Genomic DNA, 14949 nt, shown 5'->3' with positions numbered 1-14949 from the left:
GGTGACAGTAGGGGGCAATTAAATATTTTAACCATAATTTATATTTCCTCCCTTTGCACATTAGATGAAGCACCCATAAGTTACTTTCAGGATTTACTGATCCTAGATGTCTGATCTGGGCTTTCCCAATACATCAAGCCATTCTAACACCCAAATAGCTTCACCAACCTGCATCAGCACAGGTGCACAGGGAAAAGGGTTGAAATGACCCTCTTTATTATGCCAGACTCCAGCACAAAGTATCTTATTTCATTTTTTTAAAGATTTATTTATTTATTATGTATACAACATTCTGCCTCGATGTATGCCCAGGCGCCAGATCTCAGTACAGATGGTTGTGAGCCACTATGTGGTTGCTGGGAATTGAACTCAGAACCTCTGGAAGAGCAGCCAGTGCTCTTAACCTCTGAGCCATCTCTCCAGCCCAAAGTATCTTATTTCAGAAGTCAATTCAAAACCTACATTCTCGGGCTGGAGAGATAGCTCAGAAGTTAAGAGCATTGCCTGCTCTTCCAAAGGTCCTGAGTTCAATCCCCAGCAACCACATGGTGGCTCACAACCATCTGTAATGAGGTCTGGTGCCTTCTTCTGGCCTACAGACATACACACAGAATATTGTATACATAATAAAAAAAAAAAAACCTACATTCTCTGCAGTGTCCAGGACCTTCTGCGCCAGCCTCACCCAGGTCCCTCTGCAAAGCCTGAACCTCTGTGCCGATGTAGGCAGGTGTAGCAGGTGTTTGGGGGAGGTGCTACTCTGTGCACCTGTGCTGAGGTAGGCAGATATGGGGGGAGGTGCTTCTCTGTGTACCTGTGCTGATGTGGGTAGGCAGGTGTCTGGGGGAGGTGCTTTTCTGTGCACCTGTGCTGAGGTAGGCAGATTTTGGGGGAGGTACTTCTCTGTGGACCTGTGCTGATGTAGACAGGCAGGTGTCTAGGGGAGGTGCTTCTCTGTGCACCTGTGCTGAGGTAGGCAGGTGTTTGGGGGAGGTGCTTCTCTGTGCACCTGTGCTGATGTAGGTAGGCATTTGGGGAGGTGCTTCTCTGTGCACCTGTGCTGATGTAGGTAGGCATTTGGGGAGGTGCTTCTCTGTGCACCTGTGCTGAGGTAGGTAGGCAGGTTTCTGGGGGAGGTGCTTCTTGTGTCATGCCTTCATTTTTATGGTTAGACGGATTTAGCTTTTGTTGTTTGACAGTGTGTATTGATCCCATGGCTTCAGTTCTTTTTTGTTTTTTTTTGATTTTTCGAGACAGGGTTTCTCCGTAGCTTTTGGTTCCTGTCCTGGAACTAGCTCTTGTAGACCAGGCTGGCCTCGAACTCACAGAGATCCACCTGCCTCTGCCTCCCGAGTGCTGGGATTAAAGGCGTGCGCCACCACCGCCCGGCTATGGCTTCAGTTCTTAAAATTATCAGCACAGAACTGATGTAATCAAACTTGCTGGACCATTTACGCCACCCACATCCTGGTAAGAGGAATCTCATGGTGTCCTTTTGAGGTACAGAACAGGCCTGTTGAAAGAAAATACAGCACACTGGAAGAAGAGGTTCATTCCAGTCAGTATAGCCCGCAAAGAGACCATGCCTACAGCCTGGAGTGGTTACCTGGAGCAGGGGAGAGCAGCCAGGTGGCCTCTCAGAGTTACACTCTCCTGTTACCCAATAAAACAGGAGAACAATATAATATAAAAGAAAAAAATTCAGGGCCCATTGACTGAGTATGATAACATACACCTTCAATCCCAGAACTTGGGAGGCAAAGTCAGGTGAGTCTCTAGGAGTTTGAGGTGAGCCTGGTCTACATAGTAAGGCCCAGACCAGCCAGGGCTACATAGTAAGGCTCTGGAAAAAAAAAAGTCAGCGTCCTAATTAATCCTATACCCAAGTAGTTTTAAGGCTCACACAGAAACAATCCAAGCCGGGCGGTGGTGGCGCACGCCTTTAATCCAGCACTCGGGAGGCAGAGGCACGCGGATCTCTGTGCGTTCGAGACCAGCCTGGTCTACAGAGCTAGTTCCAGGACAGGCTCCAAAACCACAGAGAAACCCTGTCTCGAAAAACCAAAAAAAAAAAAAAGAAAAAAGAAAAAAGAAAAGAAACAATCCAGAAAAATGGACAGCAAATATGCTCTAGACAGTATCTTTGCAGGAAAGCTTTCAGAACTCCATAACGGTACACGACACTGGAGGAGAAACAAGAGAGACTAAGAACTGAAGCAGAGCAGGCTAGGACTCACCGCCAATTGCCCGTCCTCTGAGGCCAGTCTCCACCTTCAACTGTTAGACACTGAGCACTCTCGCCCTGGGGCTGGGGCAGGTCCCTGCTCTCTGACCTTGAGCCCTCCACCTGATCTGAACCCCATCCCCTGCCCCATCACGTGTCTTCTTCCAGCGCTCTCAAGCGGGGAGCTTGGTGTGAGCACAATCCCTCTCTGTCCTCTCTGAGTTCCAGCCCTTTACTAACTTGCATTTTGTTATGTCCCTCACAGGGCAGATCACCTATTTCTGCACCCATCCCTGACAACCGGCCACTTAAGAGCTTTGCTGCAAACTGTTTACAGTAGCTCCCTGCCACCTTAGCACTCCCAAATCTTCGGGACCGAAAACAAAAGCTCTGCACATACCCAGGTGGATTCAGTACGACTTCTGGCTGCAGTGGTCTCAGCTCCTTATCCTCTCACACCAAGGAGATATTGTTCAGAATCAATTATCACTGGTCTTCTCCTCTTTCACTCTGACATGCCTGCCATCAGAGCACTTTCCTGTCAAGAGCTCTCTGACTACCTTCCCTCGGCTCCACCTTAACAAGCACTGCTCAAACCCTGCATCAAGCCCTACTCTACACACATCATGTTAAAGACAGCCAGGCGAGTCCAGGATTGAAGGGTTGATTAAAAAGGGGATATTCCTAACCTTCCCAGTCTCCCCAAGGCCTTCACCCCAACTCACAGGCCGCCCAAACACCACGGCTCCAGGATGCAGATAGACTTCCACCACATCACTTTCGGGTACCACCTGCACACGCTGCACCTCGCCTTTAGCCAGCATCTCATTGACAAAGTCAGCCCAGGAAATACTGCCCCCACTGGTACTGAGAGAGTTCAGCAGACTCATCACAACAGCAATGATGAACAAGGTGCGCAGCCTCTCACGATACATCTGGTCTTCCCGCTCTTTTCGTCTCCTCTCCTCTGAAGAGAACACAGGGAGAATCAGGCACATCAGGAGTAAGCCCAGACACATTCTCACATGAGCAGGGTCTCACTTCTATCTCTCTCCTTAGGAATGCTCAGCAAAGGAAGGGCAGGATCTGTGTCCTAATGAATCCCAAGTTTCTGCCTGTTTTTCAAGAGCTATCCTAGACCTGGCATGTGCGCACACCTTTTTTTTTTAATTTTTAATTTTTTTTACTTATCTATTTATTTTATATCCTGGCTGCAGCCTCTCCCCATCTTCCCATTCCCTTAGCATAAATAATAAAAACCCAGAGACAGATATTGGGGTTCAACCTGAAGATCAGAAAAGCAAAGTAGCCAACCACTACAGAGCTCTTTTACCTCTACCAAATCTTCAGACTAAAAGGAAGACATTCCAGAAACAGATCCAGGTGGTGGTGGCTCGTACCTTTAATCCCAGTGTTTGGGAGTCACACACCTTTAATCCCAGCACAAAGTAGGTGGAGACAGGAGTGATTGCTGGGCAATGAGAGGAATATAAAGGGGAGGAGACAGGAACTCACTGGAGTGTGCAGTCTGAGGATTGTAGAGATGGAATGTCGTCCTCTGCTACACAGTGAGTTCAAAGACTGCTTAGGACTGTAGGTTGGGTGGGAAGACAGCCCAGCTGTTAGGAGCAGTGACTGTTCTTCCAGAAGACCTGGGTTCAATTCCCAGCACCCACTGGAGACTCACAGCGGTCTAGAACTCTAGACCCAGGGCACTAGGCACACATGTGGTACATAGACACATATGTAGACAAAACATCTATACACAAAAACAGCTGAGCATATACAACCCTTGTCTTGTGTTAGGGGGTTGGGCAAGAATTACGTTGTATATCTGTAATAACTGTAATTCCAGCACTTTGGGTGGCTTCGGCAAGAAGTTGAAAGTTCAGGTCTAGCCTGGGCTAAAAAATTGAGAGCATTTCTCTCTCAATTTCAAAAAGTCAAAAATCAATAAATATAATTCATACCCTAGGCCCTAGGAATATCATATTGTCCCTCATTTCTATTCCCATGATCCCATCACAAGACACAAGAGTGAACGCTGACCCTGGGATGGACTAGAAACCGGCATTTGATGCCCAGTGCTCAACTCTTTCCCAATCCCAACTGTCCCTCATTAATCTGTGCCATGTTTATTTGTATCTATGATTTCAAAACTTCAGATTGTTCTTAAATATTTTTAATTAGCCGGGTGGTACTCGGGAGGCAGGCGGATCTCTGTGAGTTTGAGGCCAGCCTGGTCTAGAAGAGCTAGCTCCAGGACAGGCTCCAAAAGCTACAGAAAAGCCCTGTCTTGAAAAACAAAAAAATAAAAAATAAAAATTTAATTATGGGTATGTCTAAGTGTGGGTTTGTACCTTTGAGTATAGTATCTGCAGAGCCAAAAAAGGTGATGGATGGGTCCCGTGGAACTAGAATTTCAGGCAGTTGGTGCTGGGAATTAAATTCATATCCTCTGCAATAGCAGTAGAACTCTTTTAACCACTGAGCCAAATCTACAGCCCCTAAGTACTTCTCCCTACATATTTCTTGCACGTCTTTGGACTGAATAATATACCAGCTCAGAAAGTTCACAGCACAGTTTTTTTCCTGCCAGAGTGTCTGATGTCACACTGTCTCCAATCTGCTTAAGGCATGAACCTCCATCAAAGCTATCACATGGTACATCCACCAGTCAGCAACACAGAAGACTAATAGCATTCCGGGGAGTCAGGGGGAGGCTGTCAATTGCTAAATGAGTCACCGGTTCAGGCATGTAAAGACAAAATGCTGCTACTGAATCCCAAGGGAAGAGTCACCAGGTTCTCAGGCTCAGATCCTTCCTGCTGTGAGCACCATGTGGCTAATTCTAGACCCACACCATTCGTTGTGACTACTGATGACCTGCAGAGAAACCTGGACAAGTCTCACCTTGCAGAAACAATGGAGGCATTCTCTTTAGGAGATAGCCTGAAAAGTTTTGAAATCTATTTATTGTCTGTGTGCGAATTCATATGCATTTCATGCATGCAGGAGCCCATGGGGCCCAGAGGAGGCGAGCAGAGCACCCAGAACAAGAGCACGGCCTCGATGGCTGTGAGATACTGGGAAATGACCAGGGTCCTCTGTGAGAGCAGTAAGTGCTCTTAACCACTGCCATCTATCAGAAGTTTCTTTTCTAGCCAGGTGGTGGTGGTGCACACCTTTAATCCCAGCAGAGACAGGCAGAGACAGGCAGAAGTCTGTGAACTCAAGGCCAACCTGGTCTTCAATTCAAGGTACCCAGTTCCAGGACAGCCAGGGAGGTTACACAGAGAAACCTTGTCTAAAATAAAATAAAGTAAAAATTAAAAAAGCCAGGCATAAAGATTTATAATCCCAACACTTGAGGGCTTGAGGCAATAGTCAGCCAGGGCTACAGAATAAGACAAACAACAAAAACAAATAAACAAGCAAAACAAACAAACAAACAAAAAACACCCAGCCAAGCCAGAGCAGAAATACACATTTATAAACACAGCACTTGAGAAGCTGAGGGAGGAGGATCAGTTCAAGGAAGCCTCAGCTGCACAGTGAGTTCTAGGTCAGCCTGGGGGCTACATGATACTTTATGTCAAAAAATGGAGAAGGAAGAAGAGAAGTCCTTTCTACTTCAAGATGTGAAATGTTCATTTGTATGTTCTAAGTCTTCTTAGTTTTGCTTAAAAACAAACAAAAAAACCATGTGTGTGATTGAGTATGTAAGTACGAGTGCACACGTGTGGATAGTCAGGTGACTTCCTTGATTGTTCTCCATCCTATATCCTGAGACAAGATCTTCTACTTAAACAGAGCTTGGTGATTCCACCAGTCCAGCCAGCCAGCTTGGGCCAGGGTTCCCTAGCTGTGCTCCCCGATGATGAGATTTACAGACAGGCTGCCAGAGTGCCCAGTGTTTACATGGGAGCTGTGGACCCAGACTCCTCACACCTGCACAACAGGTGCTTTATTCACTGACCCAGCTCCCAGACCCAATAACAGAGGTGAGCATGACGGTGCATGCCCAGAACACCAGCATCCACTCAGGAGAGAGAAGCAGAATTACTGATACAAGTTTAAAGCCGTCTGGTCCAAATGAGACAGTCTCACCTCACACAAACAAAGTAAGTAAGAAAATACACTTAATTCATTTAGAATTTGCTCTATTTTGAGAACAGAATTAAATGTATGAAAACCACTTAGTACAATGCTAAGCATATATTATATCTAAGGGTAGACAATTTCCAACATTATTGGCTCTAAAAACCTTACAGAAAACAAACAGCTTCTAGCTAAGAAACTTAATAAACTCTAGAAGTTCAGTTCAAACATTAATTTTCTACATGCTTTATACTCCTGCATGAGTCCTAATTCCAACAAGGTGAGACCTAAGATATGAAGGCATCCACAGTCTCCCCGAGTATGGCTATGAACTGGAACAGGGCAGTACAGGCTTGTAAACGGTGGTGACCCTTCCACTGCAAACCCGTCCCACTCATGGGCCCGCTCCTCACTCATCTGCTAGCTGGCCTCACACTCAGCAACAGTAGGAACACTGGCCAGTGTGCGTCGGGCTGGTCACCACAGTCCCCACTCCCAGGATTTAGGATTTACCCTTTCCGGAATGTGACAGAGGGACACAGGTGTCCACAGAGACATCTCTGAGAGAACAAAGACTCGGCAATCACAGAAGTAGGGCAGTTCACACAAAACAGGCAATCAACTGTGCCTTTAACAGTCTCACCCTACTAAGAGGCAAGTACACAAGGGGGGCACAAGAGGGACAGGTACTTCAAACATCAGGCAGATGTACCTTCATCATCTTCAGGGGCCTTGCCTTTGGGTTTGTTATTGTCCTTATTCTTCTGTTTCATCCGTGAGGTGCTAAAATAGTAAGTACTACCTATAATAAAAAGAAAAGAATTAAGTTTGCAGCTACAAGAGACATACAAGAAGGCAGTGTGTCTACAAAAAACCCTATCACAACAGAAACCATTTGGAACCTGTGCCTGAGAATTGCTGCATGGGAGGCATTGCAGCACTTCCTTCTATGTACACTACGGTATCTGCTGATGAGAGAATAATGAACCATTAATGTATAAAGACAAATCTGTGCTACCTAAACTGGATAGCTAGAGGCTGGAACATATTTCTCTAGCAAGAGGATTCCAGGTTTGGCAGGTCACAGCCATCTACCTATAACTACAGCTCCAGATAATCCAGCACTAATGCCCTCTTTCTGGCCTCTGTGGGTATCTGGATTCATGTACGTGTACACACAGACACACAGACACACACACAAACACACTGAAAAAGTTTTCCATTTTTAAAAAAGTAAAATGGGATTGGAAATAGCGCAGCAACTAAGAGCACTTGCCGCTCTTGCAGAAGACCTGGGTTCAGTTCCCAGCACCCACACAGCTGTTTGGGTGGTTCAGTTCCCAGCACCCACACAGCACACACACAACCAACCAGAATTTCAGTTTCAGGGATCCAACACCCTCTTCTGACTGCTCAGGTGGCAGGAATACCTGTGGCACACACACAAACATTCAGGTAAAACACTTACACACATAAAATAAATAAATCTAAAAAATATTTTTAAATAAAGCAACAAACTGGCTAGTCAGGTATAGTAGCTCATGCCTGTAATACTAGCACTCAGCAGGCAGACAGATCACCTTGGCTTCAATGCCACCTGGGTTACAAAGTGCTGGACATAAGCATAAACGACATGAGACATCTCCAAAAAGAAGCAAAAACAAAATATTTTTTTTAATTGGCTAATGTGAGAGAATACAGAACTAGAGGATATAGCTCAGTGACAGAACACATGCTGGGTTTAATCCTTAAGTCACCAGAAGAAAAAAAGGTGTTACAGATGTGAGTTTGAAAATGACACAAGCGGCCAGGCGGTGGTGGCGCAGGCCTTTAAGCCCAGCACTTGGGAGGCAGAGGCAGGCAGATCTCTGTGAGTTCGAGGCCAACCTGGTCTACAACAGCTAGTTCCAGGACAGGCTCCAAAGCTACAGAGAAACCCTGACTCAAAAAACCAAAAAGGACAATGACACAAGCTTACTAGAGATCAATTTCAATCTGTTTTAAGTGAATTTAAGCAGTAGAATGACCCAAATGGTTTGGCAACTGTGGCTACCAGTCATCAATGCCAAGCCTAGGCTGGCATAAGGCTGCACGGGAAAGGCTTGGTCTTGTCCAAAGTCTCAACAGATGGGGGAGAAAAATGACCATGACCCATGACATCAAGTCTTTTCTATGCATGTGTATATATATATATATATATATATATATATATATATATATATATATATATACATACATATATACATATATATACATACATATGTATGTATGTATATGTATGTATATGTATATTATAATTTAGCCAGGTGTATTGGCACACACCTTTAGCACTCAGATCTCTCAATTTGAGGCCAGCCTGGTCTACAAATCAAGTTCCAGGACAGCCAGAGACGGTACAGAGAAACCCTGCCTATTCCAAAATAAATGAATAAACTGGGTGGTGGTGACACACACCTTTAATCCCAGCACTTCAGAGGCAGAGGCAGGTGGATCTCTGTAAGTTCGAGGCCAGCCTGGTCTACAGAGTGAGTTCCAGGACAGCTATGGCTACACAGAAACCCTGTCTTGAAAAAATAAATTAAATAATAATAAATGAACAAAAAATTAAAAATTAATTTTAAAAAGACAAAACTTTTATCTACATGGGTGTTTTGTCTACTGTCAGTATATGTAACACATGCATGCCTTGAGGAAACCAGGTGCCAGATCCCATGGAATTCAGAACACAGAGTTACAGATAGTTGTGAGCTACCCGATGTGGATGTTGGGAACTAACTGAACTCAAGTCCCCTGGGAGAGGAGCATTTTTAACCTATGAGCCACAGCTCCAGCCCCGCGTCTAACTTTCTCCATAAAAACATTAACAGGTACAAAAGCAGAACTATACTTATTTCCATTAGAACTCAGCATTGAGTTTTTGGATAGCTGGGGTATATTGATGCTATTCATGCTTATCTCAGAGTCACTGAACCTGGGATGAAATTCAAATGAAACTCAAGCAAATGCACAGGTTGCCTCCTTCGAATTAGGATCCAAGCATTTCACTGTTCCCTAGTCCAACTAGGCAAGAAAGGAGCGAAATTCTGGCACCAACCCTGGATGTCCCCCTGAACTAAAGCAGAAACACTGTTAGAGTTTATCCCCAGCACTTGGGAGTTAGAGGCAGAATCTGAGTTTGAGGTCAAGCTGTTTTGCAAAGAAAGTTCTAGGACAGCCAGGGCCACACAGAGAATCCCCATCTCAAAGAGAAAAAAAAAGAACAATGAAACCCGACTTCCACTTCATGCTTTATTCATTTTTATTATATGTGTGTAGGCATTTGCCTGCATGTACATCTCTGCACACGTGCACAGCTGGGTACCATCTGCGCTGTGCTAGTAACGGTCAGGAGGGGTTGGAGCCTCTGCAATAGGCATTAGGATGGCTGTGAGCTGCCATGTGGATTCTGGGAACCAAACCTGGGTCCTCTGAAAACGTAGTTAATGTTCTTATCTGCTGAGTCACCCCACTAGTCTCCAGCACTTCAGTTTTAAAATGAGGGCTAATTAAGATGGCTAAATGGGTAAAGGTACTTGTCAAGCTTGATGACTTCAGTCTGATTCCTAGGACCCACATGGCAGAAGGAGAGATCCCAGGGGGTACCCGTTTGCGCGTGCGCGCGCGCGCACACACACACACACACACACACACACACACACACACACACACAGTTGCTAAACAAAACACAAGCAAAAATAGGTCAGGCCTGGTGGCACATACTGTAATCCCAACACTTAGAAGGTGAACACAGGATTATAAATTCAAGGCCATCTTGGACTACAAAGTAATACCTTGTCTCACAAAGACAAAAACAGACAGACAAACAAAAAACCAGGTGAGTAGTGGCATATTTCTATACTCTACCACTGGCAAGGTAAAGGCAGGATGACAAAGTATTCAATCTATTTATGAACATCACTTCAGATTATCCAAAGACTAACAGAAAGAACCAAAGGTTTTAATAAGAATAGTTTAGTTGGTGGAGTACTTGCCTACCAAGCACAAAGTTCTGAGTCCAGTCCCTATCATCACATAAAACCAGACACAGTGGCACACACCTGTAATCTCAGCACTAAAAAGGTCAGAAGTTCAGGGTTTTTTATGGTGGCTGTTCTTAGTTTTCTGGGCAATGTCAAACTAGCAACATTCTTCTAATGGTCACTTGTTCCTTGCCAAGGAGACTACATCCTTAGATTTGATCACAGTGTATCTATATAGACTGAGCTGGCAGACTTTGCTGCATACGTAGGCCAGTAGAGTTTCTCCTAGGCTACTCTACTCACTATAGTAAGTACTGTGTTTCAGCAACCCAAATTCTTTTTTTTGGACAGGGTTTCACTAGCTAATTCTGGCTAGTCTCCAACTGGCAGCCCCCGTTTTAGTGCTGGGATTACAAGCATACCAGACCATGCTCCTCTTCCATTATATCTAATAGGACTACAGTAAAATCTGTGTCCATCACTAGGGACACATGCAACGCATAGATACACACCTGAAAGCTGCCATGGTCTGATTGCATTTGGAACTATATGCTGTTTCAGTAACAATCCGCTAATACTTCCAAAGCTAGGGGTCAGTATTCGAAATAGCAAGTTCTGTAAAAAGAAAAAAAAAAAGACTGAGGTAACACTAAGACCACATACCAAAACAACATAGGGTTGGGGAAATGGACTAGTTGGTAGTCCCCACAAACCATGCAGAAAGCTATGAGTTTGATCCCCAGTATCCCATAAAAGTATATATAGTGGTAGATGCCTATAACCCCAGAACTGTGACAGAGTCTGGCCTCAAACTCAGTGATCCTCCTGCACCAGTCTCCCAAGTGCTGGGATTACAAACATGCACCATCAACCCAGAGAGCCTGTTTTGTTTTTGGTTTTGTTGTTGTTGGTTTTTTTTTTTTTTTTTTTTTTTTGGTTTTTTGGTTTTTCGAGACAGGGTTTCTCTGGGTTTTGTTGTTTTTAACTGCCTCGTATAGTTCAGGCTGGCCCCAAATAACTCTGTAGCTGAGGATGGCTTTAAAATCCTGACCTTCCGGGGCTGGAGAGGTAGCTCAGTGGTTAAGAGTATTGCCTGCTCTGCCAAAGGTCCTGAGTTCAATTCCCAGCAACCACATCGTGGCTTACAGCCATCTGTAATGAGATCTGGTGCCCTCTTCTGGCCTGCAGGTATGCATACAGGCAGAACAGTGTATACTTAATAAATAAATCTTTAAAAAAAAAATCCTGACCTTCCATCTCTGCCTCCCAAATATAGCATTATAGGTATGCTCCAGATTGACTTAGCCTTTCATGCTCTTTTCCCCTACAAGACGGGATCTTACATGTAGCCCTGGCTGGTCTAGCACGGAACACGACACATAAATCAAGCTGGCCTTGAATTCATAGATGTCTACCTGCTTCTGTTACTGAGCACTGTGAGTAAAGGCATGCACCACCATGACCCACCAACCTTTAAATGCTAAGACCAACAATCCAATTTAACATTTTTTTTTTGATTCACCATACAGTAAAGGCTAAGAATTGGAGTCCTGTTATCAATGGGAAGGCTATCTCCATCTTCCAGTAGCCATACTCCCACCAACACCAAATGGGTCAGACTGGTGAGTATACTGTGAAATCTACCGTTTCTTCACTGCCATGGAGAAGGCTAGGTCCACTTGACAGGGGAAGCCAAAAGGTCAACATCCTTGCCCCTGGGCTGAAGTTACCCTACCATCTTTGTGATGGCTATGAACTACAACTCAGTCAAGAGCATCAACAAGCTGGGTAGCAATGGCACACGTTTTCAATCCCAGCACTTGGGAGGCAGAGCCAAGTGGATCTCTGAATTCGAGGCCAGCCTGGACTAAAGAATGAGTTCCAGGGGGCCTGGGGAGATGGCTCAGCAGTAAGAGCACTGCCTACTCTTCCAAAAGTCCCAGTTCAATTCCCAACAACCACATGGTGACTCACAACCATCTGTAATGAGACCTGGTGCCCTCTTCTTACAGAACACTGTATACATAGCAAATAAATAAATCTTATTAGAAAACAAACAAAAAACCAAAACAAAATAAAAAATAAATAAATTAAAAAAAAAAAGAGCTCCAGGACAGTCAGGACTACACAGAGAAACCTGTCTCAAAAAAAAAAAAAAAAAAGCATCAGAACACCTCCTGCACCACTGCTTAGCCCTGATGGCCAGGGCCATCTATGTCAACTTTGATGTCCTGAATGACTTATAACCAGAATCCATGCCATCACTACCACTACATGGCCTCTCTGGGAAGTCAGCATGATGGCAGTGGAGGTGCCCAGAACATTGTCTTTGCATCCACTGGCACTGTCAAGATGTGGGTGGGGTCATCCCAGAGATGAGCAGGAAGAAGGCTCACTGGCATGGCCTCCTGAATCTATCCATTCCCAACGTCTGCTCTGGATCTGACCTACCACCTGAAGAGGGCTGCCAAACATGCCGGCATCAAGAAGGTGGTGAAGCAGGTATCAGAGGGACTCCCTCCAGGGCACCCTGGACTACACTGAGGATCGAGATGTCTTCTGGGATCTCAACAGTGACACCCATTCTTCCACCTTTAATGCTGAGGCTCTCATTCCACTCAACTATCATTGTGTCGAACTCATTTACTGGCACAGTGAATTTGGCTAAGGCAACAAGTGGTGTTGGACATGGTCTTCAGGGTGTAAGAACCCTGGACCACCCATCCCAGGAAAAACATAAAAGGAAAGGGGAGGCCGTCCAGTGCTGAGGACTCTTCCCCTCCTCAGAGTTCCCATCCTAGACCTGCCTCCCAAGAAGAGGGGCCTAGGGTGCTCGCCTGTCAGTTCCATCAATAAATGTCAGCCGCATTCGGTCAAAAAACATAAAGGAAATAACAACAAAAGCCAATAATTTTCAACCATAGGCTGAGGATCACTAGACTAGCGTCAGTCTCCAACACAATCTTCTTGTCTTCCTGGCCTCCGTCTCCCAGTAAATGCTGACATTGCAGGTGTGTACCACTTGGCTCTACTTTAAAAAGTTCAAGTTAATATTTATCTGTAATACTGACATTGCCCTGAAATGTGACCATTTTAAAGTTTTAAAATATCAAAACCTCATCAGGTTGAGATGGGGCCTTCCCATTCGAAACTCAAGGAGTGCCTATCAACGACAAACTACACTCCTTCTGTAGTTAGCTGGATTTCATTCGTGCAAAAAGCTTTCTACTGCTCTAAGCAACAATCACTTTTCCGAAAGCGCTGAAATTCATCCTAATGGAACTGGTTCAGTTGAGCCAACTCTATCACTAACGTCGTCAGACACTGGTGAAACATCCACACCTATAACCCCAGCGCTCCCGAAGGTGCGGGCAAAAGGATCATGAATTCAGGAGCTGCTTTGACTACATAGCGAGTTCCAGGCTGCATGAAATCCTGCCTCAAAAACCAAAAGAAGGAAAGTGGGCTCAATTTTAAATCACCAGGGACACACACACACACACGCCCGGGGAAGCCCACAGAAGCCCTCCTTCCCCCGCCACGCAGCAGGGCAGGCCTAGCAGAGGCCTTGCCGAAAGAGGAAGGTGCAAGCGCACATCCGGCCCGCGGAGACCGGCGACATCCGGTCCGCGGAGACCGGCGACACTCGCCGCCACCGCTAGGTTCCGGGCGGGTTACCTGCGGCGCTTGGCCTTCAGCCGCAGCAGTGCCAACCGGAGTCCCGCGGACCGTATATGGTCGCCTGCTCCCAGCCCCGGATGAGAGGCCTGGGCCCATGGTCGAGAGTAGACCCCATAAGCGCCTGGACCCAGACTCCGGGCTGAGGCGGAGCGCGCGCCATAGCAGCAACGCCGCCGCCATGGTGCCGAGCGCGGCGCCTGCGCAGTGGAGATCCGGCAGCCCGAACGGTCAGGTTTGGAGGGCAGCCTCCTCCAGCGCTTGCGCCGTAGCGAAAGTTGTGACTCCTCGCGGCGCCTGCGCTGTCAGAACTTTCCGGTCCCCTGCAAGGTTAGCTGCTAAATCTCCTGTGTCAGCAGGGTGCGCAGCGCAAACGCTAGCAGCCGGGAGCCTGCGGGTTCCGGTGGAGACAAGCTCCGGTTACCCGGTATTTTTCTTTCCTCTGTTTTATTTCCAGTTCAAGCTGCTGTTTTCAGTGCTTGGCAAGAGAATACAGAATTTGGTTTTTAAATCGCCTTTCTTTAGGGGTGTGATTTGGTTCCTGTTGGCCACTTTCTCTCCTTATTATTTATTTTTAAAGATTTTATTTCTTTTATGTACATGCATGTGTGTCTTTATGGTGGAAGAGGGCATCGGATGCCACTGTCGATGGCTGTGAGCCACCGTGTGGGTGCTGGGAATTGAACCTGGGTCCTCTGGAAGTGCAGCTAGTGCTCTTAACTGCTGAGACATCTCTCCAGTCCTATTTATTTATTTTTAATACAATATTCACTGTGCTACCCAGCCTGGCCCCAAACTCCAGATCCTGAAGCCCAGCCTCCTGAGTGCCGGCCTGCCAAGAGAGAGCCACTCGACCCAGTTTTTCCTTAACCCCAGAGGTCCTGAGGATGTTGCTGACAGGCTATAGAATACAATGTCGATGGAGGG

General features: G+C 46.0%; 1 protein-coding gene across 5 annotated transcripts in view; it reads right to left on the bottom strand.

Annotated features, from left to right (window-relative positions):
• Spg7 (SPG7 matrix AAA peptidase subunit, paraplegin) overlaps window positions 1-14241 on the bottom strand; it is a 41771-nt gene extending 27530 nt beyond the window's left edge. Inside the window, exons 1-4 of one of the 5 annotated variants that reach the window (XM_075977567.1) lie at window positions 14023-14241; window positions 10857-10959; window positions 7038-7127; window positions 2950-3191 (exon numbers count right to left, since the gene is read on the bottom strand). In XM_075977567.1, coding sequence (XP_075833682.1) covers window positions 2950-3191; window positions 7038-7127; window positions 10857-10959; window positions 14023-14205 — 618 coding nt within the window. In that variant the 5' untranslated portion in view covers window positions 14206-14241. Of the gene's footprint in view, window positions 1-2949; window positions 3192-5409; window positions 5512-7037; window positions 7128-10856; window positions 10960-14022 lie in introns of those variants that run through there. The other 4 variants (XM_075977568.1, XM_075977569.1, XM_075977570.1 and 1 more) reach the window with 4 other exon arrangements.
• Window positions 14242-14949: the final 708 nt, after the last annotated feature.

This window comes from Microtus pennsylvanicus, chromosome 6 (assembly GCF_037038515.1).
Source record: "Microtus pennsylvanicus isolate mMicPen1 chromosome 6, mMicPen1.hap1, whole genome shotgun sequence".
Lineage (NCBI taxonomy): Eukaryota > Metazoa > Chordata > Mammalia > Rodentia > Cricetidae > Microtus > Microtus pennsylvanicus.
This window is presented reverse-complemented; position numbering and strand designations above follow the sequence as displayed.